The 14,392-nt window shown below is 45.2% G+C and overlaps 1 protein-coding gene across 1 annotated transcript in view; it reads right to left on the reverse strand.

The window, feature by feature from the left end:
• The window catches only part of BUB1 (BUB1 mitotic checkpoint serine/threonine kinase), an 851,273-nt gene that overhangs the window by 463,884 nt on the left and 372,997 nt on the right, over nucleotides 1-14,392 (reverse strand). Inside the window, exon 19 of the mRNA XM_078648762.1 lies at nucleotides 2,026-2,160. Coding sequence (XP_078504888.1) covers nucleotides 2,026-2,160 — 135 coding nt within the window. The remainder of the gene's footprint in view (nucleotides 1-2,025; nucleotides 2,161-14,392) is intronic.

A 14,392-nucleotide genomic window follows, 5' to 3' on the forward strand; every position in this document is an offset into this window, starting at 1 on the left:
GAAGAGACGGGCGTGTTCAATAAAAGGTGTTATTTATTGATCAGTCTCTTTTCTCGTACAAGAGAAATGGATCGATATTATTGCAATACTTATAGTTAAGTAAAGTCCATACATTAAAAGCAATAGTATAAAATAATACTGTAAAAACATTGATATGGTTTCTGAGCCATATGATGTTTAAAAATGATTAAAATATATTTACATACACATATACATTTGACTAAACGTACTCAACTGGTGTTTCTAAATACGCCTACCCCGTGTACCTGACCTAAGTCTAATGCGTGGGCGGGAATAGAAAGTTACAGCTTTAAGTTAAGTTTGTTTTTGCCAAGTGAATAACTAAAGAATTCTCTGTGAGGGGTTATTCAGTTCTGTACCTGGAAGTTAGGATGAATGAGGAATGGTATCTCTTTCTCTGCTCTCGATATTCCAGGCTGCCTGCGAGGGCTGCCCAGAAGCGCCGGTGCTGGGTCTCTCGGCTTGAGATAGCAGCGCGTCTCTCAGCGCGTCAGGAAGGCGGGGCTGCTGCCAGCGGGGTCGGCTTCTGCTCTCGGCTTCGGCAAGTATGGCTGCTCCGTCTTGTCACCACGCGTGTGTTTGCATAGGGCAAGGTCGGCAATATTTATACCTTAAAGGTGCCGAGATTGACGTAAGGATGGACATAGGTACGTCAATAAAGATGTCATACGACTTGCTCGTTAGCACATTCTTTTGCAAAAGTTCTCTGTGAAATCAAAACAATGGCCGCACGGATTTTCCAGGTTGTCATAGGTTTGATTTGTTATGAGAACGTCGTATGCCTTATCAGGGGCTGGAGGAATGTCGCTTGTCTAATTAGATCTCAAGCGTTATGACCTAATCAGATAACACGTTCCTGTGCCGTAGTGTGACTGCGTCAGATAACGGTATCTGCATCATGGGGGTTTTCTTGCCTCATGGGCTGACTGTTAGTTAACTAGCTAGGTAGTTTAACCAGAATAGGGTCAGGAATAGGGGGATCGATTCAGAACCTATAGAAATACACGACACTACTTTTGCATCTGGATGGTGGTAACACTTTACTTCAAGGCTTCCCAGACCCCCCATTGGCACCCCTTAAAGGAATCCTAAAAGCTGTAGCAGATCTCATCCAGGGCTTGATGAAATAGGAGTTATGCCCCACCTTGATTGAACTCCTGCGGCTCCCTTTGCCAGCCCACACCAAAGTCAAACCCAGCCATATCATTAAAAAAGTTATGCCCAACACTTCTAGTTTTCTTGCAGAAAAGCTCACTATATCTGGTGGTACTCTAGAAACAAGCAATGTGAACACCATCAGACTGCCCACTAAAATGTAAAAAATGAAAATAAAAACAAAGAAAACGGCTTTTTCCATGTATGCACCCAAAATCTGGAACACCCCTGCATCCGTTAGGACCGCTCCAGCCCTGCTCCATTTACACGTACATCGCTCCACTGCCTTTTGGCAAGTTGCGCGCTAGAGCCATAGGCATGCATTCATGCATGCAGGTTGAAAAATCCAAAGCGCGTCCCTGGAATCTGAAATGTCAATTGCATTTTTATCTAAATGAAGAGTATGAAAAAAGTTAGGCTGTGACCACTAATCTATAAGAATGCAAAACTTTGTCTTTAAAGTTTTTCAAGAGTATCACAATCCTACTGTGAACGGAACATTTAGGGACACTATTTTTGAAAAAGCCTCTTTTTTGCATACTTTGAAATCTGACGTCATTGATTTAACGTTTCTTTCCAAACCCATACAAATATTACTTTTGCCTCTTGTATCAAAGACAGAGGAGACATGCATCGGACAAATGTACATGTTCTTTCCAGTGGTGCTATTTGCTTACCAGGAATAGATTGCTGGATGGAGAACAATAATGATAATGGATGATAACAGTTATGAACCTTCTATAATTAGACGGAAAAACAAAGGAATTAAGAAAAATCACATGGAGAGAAACAATACAACAATTTCATACAAAAGAAGTCAAAAAAGAACTAAAAACGGCACGCTCTTACCAAGTGCTTCCTTTGTGTGGACAGTGGGTGATGGCTGAACCTTTGATGGAGTTGCTTGCACCAATCCCGAGGACGTATTTGGAGTAAAATGTATGGAATTTCCAAATACTAGTGAAGAACTGCCAACACGAGGCACTAGAGAAAAAGGTTTTGCAAACAATCAGATTGCCCTTCTGTTCAACGGTATAATTAAGCATTATTACGTAGCTTCCGGAACATAATTGCAAACATTTACATATGCAGTTATTAAAAAGCTAAATTGCCAGAAGAAAAGAGCAAGCTACTTATTGAAAAGTAACATCTTTCTGGTAGATACTAGCTCTACCTTCAGATTTCTCACCTGTAGAACAACCTTGGAATCAGACTGAGTCCAAAAAGTTAAAAGCTCTCGTGTTGTCAGTAGGGGGTTCTGGCTGCGCATCATCGCCGGAAGTGGTGTCTGGTGACGTCATCAAAGCCATATTTCACAAACCTAGCGTAACAACGCAAGTTTACAAACATGTTTTCCCCATCCTTCGAGGCTAGCGATGGACTGACATTGATATAGTTTAGCACCAAAAACTTAAAGGAATGCAACTAATTTTCCCTATAACATCGATTAAACGGGGAGGTGTGGAAATCGGTGAGGAATCTGCAGATAAGTATTCAACAGAAAGATAGCGCAAGTGAGTAACTTCATTTTTTGATGAATACTGCTACATACAAAATATTCATCTGTAAATGGGATTACTCAATTACACGCTGCCTTTGGACGGCTGATGGATGGTTAGACAATGAAGCCCTGAAGAACTGCTGTACCAAAGCACCCATCCCTAATAACTTCAGAATCTAGGCAGTAGTGCTTGGCGATGGTATGCAGGAATGCCCACACCACTGCCTTGCAGATCTCTGTGGTGGTAACTCGCCTGGCAAGGCAAGAAGTCACGGACTTGGCCCTGGAATGAGCCTTAAGTCCTTTCAGAGAGGCTTTCTTGGAGAACACGTAGCAGGTCTTAGTCCATCTTGAGAGAGTCCTTTGCTGAGCTGCCCTTTCCTGTTGACTGGACCCAGATCTGTTGACTGGGTGCGAGTGCTTGATTGGTTCAGATGCTCCGTCCATCACCACCCCCTTTTGTACCGCTTTGTTCGCCATAAGTGTGGCAGGGTATGCTCAGACGTGAGTCCCTTGCTCACTTTGCCACTGGATTCAAGCAAGCCTGGCTGAAGATGGCTGAAATGCCAGAAACCCGTCCTAGGAAGCTTGTTTCCGGTCCAGGGAAGGCATGGCTTGGCAGTTCGGGCTGGACTGTTCCCATGAGACACAGGGTCAGACTGATTTGCATACAGCCATGTCTGAACTGGGGTGGCAGAGCGGGCTAAAGAACGGTGATGGATTAAACCCAGATCTGTTGACTGGGTGTGAGTGCTTGATTGGTTCAGATGCTCCGTCCATCACCACCCCCTTTTGTACCGCCCTTTCCTTCATAGCACCTTAGCAACTGAAAAAAGCTGGTTATCCAGTCCTATGTCCTTGGTGCAGTCAAGATAGTAGTTGGCCACCTACCTACGGTCCAATCGATGCAACAGGTTCTCCTCCTTCGTGGGATGGGGTGGGCATAGAAGGCTGGGAGGGTGATAGACTGACTCAGATGGAAAGAAACCACTGCTTTTGGCAGCAAAATCCCCAGCTCGCAACACCAATTTATCTGGAAAAACAGGTTAAAAGGGGGACTGAAACTGAGCTTTTAACTTGCAAATGCCTCCGGCTGAGAAAATAGCCAACAAACTACAATTTTGAACTTCAACATCCTTGAGGGACAACTACGTAGGGGCTCCACCCAAGTCCCCATCAAAAAATTAAAGACTATATTAAGGTCCCATTGGGGTACAACAAAGGGAGTTGGAGGATAAAAAACTGTCAAACCATCAAAAAACACATAAAGGTGGAGGGGTGGGGAGACTTCAAAAGAGATGGCTGGTCAGGCAGACAGAATTCAGACAAGACAGCTGAATATGCATCGACAGTGCCTATCGCCCAGCCCTCCGAGCAAGAGGAAGTGCCAGAGATAGCTTGCCTTCAACAACTACAAATTATTGACTGCATACCATGCAGCAAATTGGCTCCATCAGATTTGTTGGAGGGGCGACGTGCAGAAAAAATTATGTGCACCACCTCCACTGGCAGCTATGGGGTCCCTGCTCAATCGCCCAGCATGTAGGTGAAGGCCTTGGAGATTTGGGTGGATAATTCCCTGCAACTGGGAGAAAGGGTCCAGTCTGAATTGTAGACGCAGTAGTGGATATGTGGAGATGCAGAGATGGTCCTTATACCACATTCTCCATGGCCAATTCAGAGCCATGAGAATGACTTGAGTGGGATCTTGGTGAATCTTACTCAGGAACTGAGGAAACAGGGGTAGTGGTGGTGAGGGGGTACACGCAGTGCAACTGGTAATCATCCCCCACAAGATTCCCCTAGATGGATACTGTAGTGGTCAGGACCGTTGGCAATGAGCACGGAGTATTTTCGGAGAAGGTGAACAAGTTCACCACCTGAGTAGGGCCCCATTGGGGGAAGAGATCCTGGACTACCTCTGGTAGAAGATGCCACTATTGCTCAACAAGAAAGCACCAGCTCAGACTGTAAGCGGACATCGAGACCTGCTAGGTGATTGGCTGTGAGACAGATCCCTTGGCGGTATGACCAAGACCACAAACTCAATGCTTCCAGGTCCAAAAAGTTAAAGCCCTACTCCCCCTTGCTTTTTGATATACCACATCACAATTGTGTTGTCCATCAAGATCTGGACAGATAGCTCAGATAGAGGGTAGGAAGACCTTGAGGGCCTTTCGAATTGAACACAGTTCCAACAGCTTGATGTGAAGGACCTGTTCTTCCCGAGACCAAAGCCTCTGATCTCCAGATGGGCTCCTAAGGTGGAGGCATCCGTTGCTAGAGTAGTCATGTCTGGAGACGGAGCCAAAGCAAACTGCGTCAATCAGGTCTCCCTCGTACTATAGCTATTGCCTGCAGAGTCAACACTGGAAGGCCACAGTGAATGATGTGAATGATTAGAATGCAGGAAGCTAGCAGACCTAGAAAACTTAGGGCTCAGGACTGTAGTTCTCATGTCATGCTGTAAAAATTGAACCATTTCCTGAATGTTGCCGATTCTTCTTAATAGGGGAAAGGCACACAGAAGAGTGGTGTCAACTACCGACCCTACAAAATGTAGTCATTGGTAAAGCAGAAGGCAAGATTAGCGCTAATGGATAGAAAAGCCCAACTTGAACAGCAGGTATGCTGTCGACTGCTGATGGGGCGACACCAGCTCTGGCAAATCAGCCATTTGTCCAGATACAAAACTATTGGGATGCCCGATCTGAGATCCGACGCCACCACTGCATCAACTTCGTGAAAAGCTGAGATGCCAATGTCACGCCAAAGGGCACTAGCGCAAATTAGTTGATTGTAGAACCCACAAGTCTGTCCAATGTAACTGCAGAATAGGGTTGTGGAAGTAAGCATTCTGACTGTTGGGGGACACCATTCAGTCTCCATATTCAAACACTAGTAGTACTTGAGCTAGAGTCAGCATCTTCAAAATTTTGTTTTTGAGGAAGAAATGTAGTTTCCTGAGGTCCAGGATCTTACACAGACTGACTGTGTTTTGGTGAGCAGGAAGTAACAACATGCTTGGTCCTTCTCCTGCTCTGGCACGAACTTCAGTGCTCCGTTCCATAGGAGTGCTGCCACCTTCTGTTGCAGTATGGCAAGGTGGTCTGGAGGAGGGGAAATGGGGAAAAGGGTGGAGCGGAATAGTGCGGCAACGTGAAGGAAGGGAAGGGTGTAACACCTGTCCAAAATTTGGAGGATCAACTGGTCCAAAGTACTGGTCTTCCAGTCTAGGAAAGGTAGGATGCCAGCCCTTCCACAGGCAAAGCGAATTCAGTGAAGCAATCTAGGCCAGGTGGTGTGGGATATGACAAGAAGGAGGGCTGCAGGATAGATCCAGGGCCCTGGATCTACGTCTATACTGTTCGACTAATAGTTTAGGCTGTGTTTGGGATATTGCTGTTGGGATATTGCTGTTGAAAGGAATATCGTCTAAAGAAGACACAAAAGCATAAACACTGGTGAAAGTCCCTTGAGGAAGGAAGCAGTTGGAGATAGGCAGTGCGCTGTAATTTTAATGTTCTTAATATGCTTCAATGCTGAATCAGCCTGGTCACCATAAAGACATGCATCATCAACTGGCTGCTCCATAAGCTTCACCTGGACATAGAATGAAAAGTTGATGTCCAACGCCAGGCACGTCTTTGCATGGAAAAAAGGTGTCCATCACCCAGGAAACTGAATCAGACGTGTCCAGCCCTGATTTGTTGATGTGCAGAGCGGTATTTTGAACAAATGGGCAATCAAATTTCTTGGTTTCTGGACAATATTTAGTTATATTGAGAGACTTCTAGTCTGTTTGTAACAATGTTGATGACGTTTCAACTCATAGGTTATTTCAAATAATGCTCAACAAAGTCAAAAAAGAGAAAAAAGGGCAAATTATGAACATCTCCCACCTCGAAAATAATTGTAGGGAATGCTAGACAAACTGTGTATTCTTTTTTTTTTTAAACATATTGCATAGTGATGCCAAGTCAGAGTGACACTTTCTGAAGGACGTTGAGCCATTGGCTGGTGCACAGTACATATTGTGGTGTTGAAAGCAGGTGTAGGTAAGCTTTTCAGGGGTGAGGCCCAAATACCAGAAGGCTTCAGCACAAATTCACCATGTATGGGCATGGCAGGGGGGCTACTGAATGCAACTAAAGTTGCACACTGCATCTTACATGAATTTTTAGAATATAGTCGGGTTAATGTAACAGTGGAGGACCCACTTTGGTTCCACCCTCCCAGAGTTCGCACAGCGGGGAAGGGGGGGGGCGGCATTGTGTAACTGCACTCGCCAAATGGACAACCAAGCTTTCCCACAGTAAAACAGACAGTTCAGCGTTTTCACTATCGAAAAAATTAAAATTGCATGTTCTGCCTGGGGAATACACTGGACCCTGACAGAGGGGTGACTTACCAATTCGGTAAATGCCAATTCAACTTATTAATTCAAGGGTAAGGGCACAGAGGTCAGGTTAGTAGGTCTCAGTGGACTCGGAGTTGAAAAACCAGCAGCATTTGTCCAAAATCATGGGGGGGGGGGGGGGTTTATGAGTGGTAACCATACAAAAAGACATTTCCTTATATTACCACACTTTCCTGGCCAAATCTGGTGCTGCTAGGATGACCTGGGCATGATCATTCCTGATTTTGTTCAGAACTTGAGGCAGGAGAAGTAGCAAAGGAAAGGGATGCGGGAGCCCAAGCTACACTCTAGGTAGAATGAGTCCATGTACTCTTAAGAACCCTAGCACCCATTAGTGCGGACATTGCATATTCTCAGTGGAGGAGAAAAGATTCAGCAAGGGCTCTTTTTATTCTTGGAAGATGCCCTGTGCCACTTACAGATGTTAACGACATTCGTGGCCTGCGAGGCACCAACAGGTGAGTTGATTCGCACTGGCATTTAGAGATCCTGACAGTTGGCTCACCACTAGGAAAATGTCCCAAAGGTCCAGCAATTTCCAGAGATGTAAAGCCTCTAGGCACAGGACCCAAAGCCCCACCCTGCCCGCTTGTTGCACTGCCACATTGCAGTGGTGTGGTCCAGGAGCACCCTGTACCAGCCTCCCACTGATGGTAGTCAGAAAGGACTTAAGCCAAGCAAATTTCCAGCAGCTCAAACACACTGAAGCAGAGTTTGGTCTCTGTCGGAGGGATCCTCTGTTATCCACCTCTCCCAGATGGCCCCAACCCAGAAAGCAGGCATCTGTCACTACTATTATGTCTGGTTGATTTAAAAACAGGTGCTCGGCACTGAGCAATGGAAAAATATATAGAATAACATGAATGAAATGTGTATTTTAGTATGTGACAAAATTAACAATCATAATTGTTGACTGAACAGATACATACATATGTATCTGTTCAGCTGCAGGCAGCCTGTTAGAACCAACATCCAGATTCCCAGACTTCTTTTTACAAGAATATGTGAGGGAGTTGCCAGCATGTATCCAGGATACAAGGGACTTCCTTCGAAGAATAGAAAATATAGTTTGGAAGGACACATTCCTTTTAATTACTTTGGATGTATCATCCTGGTATGTGAGCATATATCACACAGATGGATTGAGGGCTATGAGGCACTACCTGAACAAGAGGTCTATTACACTACGTCAACATTCTGCCATGTTGGTAGAAAGGGGCAGAATCTGTGTTGAAAATGTTTTCATGTACATTTCAGAAACATACAGGCAAGTACGAGGGACTGTGATGGGCATCTGCTTTGCCCCCAGCTATGAGAATTTGCAAATGGGCTGGTGGGAGGAGCAGGTGCTCAGGGTGCAATTCCAACAAGAATGGGAGACTAACATCATTCATGGACCAGGTTCGTAGATGACCTTTTTATAATATGGGATGGCATTATAGACACTGCAAATCACTTCATAAGAAGATTCAATGACACTACTCTGAATTTAATATTCACTAGTTGTATGGACAATGCATGAGTAAACTTCTTAGATTTAGAAGTGTTTGTGAAAGAGGGCACATTGCATACACAAGCTTATAGAAAGCCCACAGTAGGAAACAATACTGCATGCCAGGAGCCACCAACCACAACAACTCAAGAACAGTATCTCATATGGAGAGCGCCCTAGGATCAAGCAAAATTGCAGTGAAAATTCCACTCTTGAAAGTGCGCAGAAAGATTTAACCACTAGATTCATACAGAGAGGATATAGCCCACAAGTACTTGGTCAGGCCCTCACTAAAGTCAATAAGATGCAGAGAACAGACCTAATTTACCCAAACAAAAGAGACAGGGATGTGAAGAAAACCCGGAAGAGTAATGAGACACTTATGATCACCACCTACAATGCCTACCACAGCAGGTTGAGAGACTGTGTGAGTAGGCATTCGCATCTATCTTGAGAGATGTAATCTCTCAAAATCATTGATTACCTTCAGAAGGGCAAGGTCCCTAAGACAGGACGTAGTCCTGAAGTCAGAGATACAGAAGGGTGGTTGAGGGCAAGCACTGGTTTCTATAAATGCTTAAAGTGCAAAGCATGTAAAATAGGAAAGAACATGAAACAAATTACATCGCCCCTATTAAAAAGCCCTTGGAACATGAGAGCCCACCTAACCTGCAGAAGTGATTTTGTTGTTTACATGTTACAGTGCACTTGCCCCAAAATGTATGTGGGCAGTACCATTCACAAGGCCCATGTACGAATAATTTAAGGATGGTTACGAATTAAGACAGGAGCTACCCTGTAGCGAGGCATGTAAATGAGGAGCATGGGGGCAACATTAAATACCTTGTGTACTATGAAACAGACCAGGTGGAAAAAAGCAGAAGGGGTGGAAACCGGGAACGAAGGCTAAGACAACTCGAGTCCCAATATATCCTCCTATTCAATGCAAAGATCCCCTTTTGGTTTAACACAGATGAGGATCTTTCTGTACATTTAAGTACTTAGACGAAATTGTGAATAGCTCCTCAGTTTTTAGATTGGATTAAGTTTTAGGCTTACCCTCGTAACCTGAGACCATGAATTTAATACGGCTGAAAAAAGAGTATGCAACATAAAGGAATTGTGATGTCCTTTGACTTGGATGACCAAAATGATGAATTATTCTTGAAATCAATCATGTTTGTGAAAAATCCGAAATAATTAGATAGTGATATTTTGCACTAGCTTGGAAGTTCTACGCTTATCACAATACTTGCCACTTGGCGGGTATCGCAGGAGAAACAACTCAATAGTGATATTACTAAATGTCTAAATTGGTAGGTTACTCTTGGCACATTGAATGTTGAATGTGAAGTAAAGCTATGCGCTTGCACTTTAGCGTAAACATAAAAAAACATGGTCTTGTATGAACGGAATAGGAACAGAAGTAGTAAGCTTCAAGACAGAATCATGTGTGTCACATGGAAAAATATATAGAACATGAATGATATTTGTAATTTATTATGTGACAAATTTAAAACATAATAATCATAGTTGTTGACTGAACAGATACATACATATGTAGAAATGTGTGTTTATTTAGCAAAGTTGAAAAATAATAAAGTCTGGTTTCAGTTGCACTGAAATCTTTGCCCATGTGACTACAGGGCTCCAAGGGTTTTTAAACTAAATGAATGCAAAGCCGAAACGTGTTACAGCAATAATAAAAGAAGTCCGGAAAAAGAATTGCAGTGTCGTACCCTGTGTTGGTTTCCGATTTACATTTGGAAAACCCAAACAAACAAACTGTAAAAATACCTTGTGCACCCCAAAACCAAACCCACCTTAAAATTACCCTGGGCACCCCAAAACACAAACCCAACCTCAACCCTAAAATTACCCTGGGCACCCCCAAACCCACCCTCAACCCTAAAATTACCATTGATACCCCCAAAACCCACCCTCAACCCTAAAATTACTCTGGGCACCCCAAAACCCAAACACACCTGCAAACCTAAAGTTACCCTGGGCACCCCCAAACCCACCCTGAAACCTAAAATGACCCTGGGCACCCCAAAATCCAAAACCCACCCTGAAAATTACCCTTGGCACCCCAAACCCATCATGAACCCTAAAATTACCATTGGTACCCCAAAACCCAAACCCTGAACCCCAAAATTACCCTGGGCACCCCAAAACCCCAACAAACCCTGAACACTAAAATTACCCTTGGCACCCCAAACCCTCCCTCAACCCTAAACATACCCTGGGCACCCCAAAAATACCTCTGCACCCCAAAACCTAAGCCTACCCTAAAATAACCCATGGCACCCCAAGACACACACCCACCCTAAGCCCTAAAATCACCCTTGGCACCCCAAAACCCACACCGAACCCTAAAAATACACGTGCACCCCAAAACCCAAACCCACCCTGAACCCTCAAAATACACGTGCACCACAAAACCCATACCCACCCTGAACCCTAAAATTACCCTTGGCACCCCAAAATCCACAACCCACCCTGAGCCTGAAAATTACCCTTGGCACCCCAAACCCACCATGAACCCTAAAATTACCATTGGTACCCCCAAAACCCAAACCCTGAACCCCAAAATTACCCAGGGCACCCCAAAACCCTCCCTCAACCCTAAAAATACCATGGGCACCCCAAAAACCAAGCCCACCCTGAACACTAAAATAACCCTTGGCACCCCAAACCCTAAAACTACCCTTGGCACCCCAAACCCACCCTGAAAATCACCCCTGGCACCACCAAACCCACCATGAACCCAAAAATCACCCTTGGCACCCCAAAACCCATACCCACCCTGAATCCGAAATTACCCTTGGCACCCCCAAATACACCCTGAACCCGAAAAATTACCCTTGGCACCCGAAAACCCATACCCACCCTACAATTACCCATGGCACCCCAAGATCCACACCCACCCTGAACCCTAAAATAACCCTTGGCAATCCAAAACCCATACCCATCCTAAGCCTTAAAATCATCAAGGCACACACCGAACCCTAAAATAACCCTTGGCACCTCTGAACCCTAAAATAACCCTTGGCAACCCATACCCAACCTGAACCCTAAAATAACCCTTGGCAACCCATACCCAACCTGAACCCTAAAAATACCACTGCACCCCAAAGCCTAAACCCACCCTGAGCCCTAAAATAACCCTTGGCGCCCCAAGACCCATACCCAACCTGAACCCTTAATTAACCCTTGTCAACCCATACCCACCCTCAACCCTAAAAATACCACTGCACCCCAAACCCTGCCTAAAAATACCCCGGGACCCCTAAACCCACCCTAAAATAACATTTGGAACTCCAAGACCCACACTGAACCCTAAAATAACCCTTGGCAATCCAAAACCCATACCCACCCTAGGCACCCCAAGACCCACACCTACCCTGAACCCTTAAATAACACTTGACACCTCTGAACCCTAAAATATCCCTTGGCACCCCAAAACCCATACCCACCCTAAAAATACACCTGCATCACAAAACCCATACTCACCCTGAACCCTAAAATTACCCTGGCACCCCAAAACCCAAACCCACCCTGACCCCGAAAATTACCCTTGGCACCACAAAACCACCATGAACCCTAAAATAACCCTTGGCAGCCCAAAACCCGAACCCTAAAATAACCCTGGGCACCCCAAACCCTCCCTCAACCCTGAAAATACCATGGGCACCCGAAAATCCAAACCCACCCTAAAAATACCCTAGCACCCCAAAACCCAAACACCCTGAACCCTAAAATTACCCTTGGGACCCCAAAACCCAAACCCAGCCTGACACCGAAAATTATGCTTGGCACAACAAAAACCAAACCCGAAAATCACCCTTGGCACCACAAAACCCAAACCTACCCTGAACCGGAAAATCTGCCTTGGTACTTCAAAACCCATACTCACCCTGAACCTGAAAATTACCCTTGGCACCCCCAAACCCACCTTGAACCCGAAAATTACCCTTGGCACCCCAAAACCCATACCCCCCAACAATCACTCTTGGCACCCCAAGACCCACACCCACCCTGAACCCTAAAATAACCCTTGGCACATCTGAACCCTAAAATAACCCATGGCAATCCAAAAACCATACCCGCCCTAAAATCACTGTTGGCACCCCAATACCCACCCTGAACCCTAAAATTACCCTTGGCACCCCAAAAACCAAACCCACCCTACAATTACCCATGGCACCCCAAGATCCCTTCCCACCCTGAACCCTAAAATAACCCTTGGCACCCCAAAACCCATACCCACCCTGAACCCTAAAAATACCCCTGCACCCCTAAACCCACACTGAGCCCTAAAATAACCCTTGGCACCCCAAAACCCATACCCCACTCAACCCTAAAATTAACCTTGGCACCCCCAAACCCATCCTGAACCCAAATATTAACCTTGGCACCCCAAAACCTTTACCCCAAATCCCAAACCCATTCTGAACACTAAAATTAACCTTGGCACCGCAAAACCTTTACCCCTACACCCCTAAACCCACCCAAAACCCTATACTTACATGTAAAATATATATGCCTTTACAACAAAATTTGTTGTAAAAGCAAGCATGGTAAATGCATATGCATTGTAATGCCATGCGTTGTAATGGCATTGCTGAGTAATGGTAGTTGTGTTGTGTTAGCATGCAGGGTGGTGGTATTAGTTGTAAACTGTTGGTTGTTTTTCCGCTGGAGGGGGACTGAGCTATCTGTATTCTGCGGAGTTGCCTCTGTAAGCCACAGGCTCTACGACAAACTGGATAGGAAACCTGTTGTGCTGGCACCAGGGTCTGGCATTGGCAGTACTGGAAGCTCCTAACATAGCCGCAAAAGAGGCAAAATTGTTGATAAAACTGTCTGGATGAGGCAGACAGGACAAGGAATGTGCTGTGTCCCTGGTTTCTTTAAACATTCCAGGGCGTAGCAAGCTTTTTCACCAAAAAAGGTAAACATCAAATGGTATGTACATTAGAGAGTGGCCTCCCTGGATAAGGCAATAAACTTCATCCATCATACCAACTGCCTGACCTAAGCAGTCAGTTATGTCGCAGTAAGAGAGGATCACTATTTTTGATTGATCTCGGCCATCCTGACCATGTTTGGTCAGGAACATCTGGCAGTCATCTGAAAGTGCCAGGACAACATCAGCCACCATGTCTCATAGTATGGAAGAAGCACCCTAGAAGCAAACTGGCATTTTACAGATAAAAGTTGAAGGCTCGTGGAGCAAAAGATACACTTGCCAAACTTCTCAATCTGCTTAGACTCATGTTCAGGTGGGGTGGTGGGAAGGGAGCTGAGATTTACTTCACTGGGGGACACCTGCACCACCAAGCTCTCTGGTGTGGGATGCTGTGTAAGTCAGGGCCATCTGGTGCTGGTCGATGGTGCAAAGCGACATGCCTAATGACTGGTGAGTCCCGAACATGGTTTTGCCCAAGTGGGTATCTTTGAGGGCCTCACGGAATGATAGAGGTTCTGTAAGTTGTTGGCAAGGCTTGGGTACCTTTGTATGAACGTTAGTCTTCATCAACATGGTACGTAGCTGTGGGTACAGTACTTCTGCTGCCCTTCACACAACAAAGGAAATGCTTTCTGCAGAACAGAATGAAGCTAGTCAAATTCTGAAAATGTGCAGCATGGCCTCTCTATAGGTCTCCAGCTGCAGCATAATTGCTGACAGGGCGGCAAGTTCAGGGTCCATCGGTACTAGGCTCGGGTTTGTGGAAATAAAATTGACAATTGTGCCCCATCATTTCCTGTTTCTGCCTGACAGCCATTTTTCTCAGAC

The sequence above is a fragment of the Lissotriton helveticus genome, chromosome 6, assembly GCF_964261635.1.
Source record: "Lissotriton helveticus chromosome 6, aLisHel1.1, whole genome shotgun sequence".
Taxonomy (NCBI): Eukaryota; Metazoa; Chordata; class Amphibia; order Caudata; family Salamandridae; genus Lissotriton; species Lissotriton helveticus.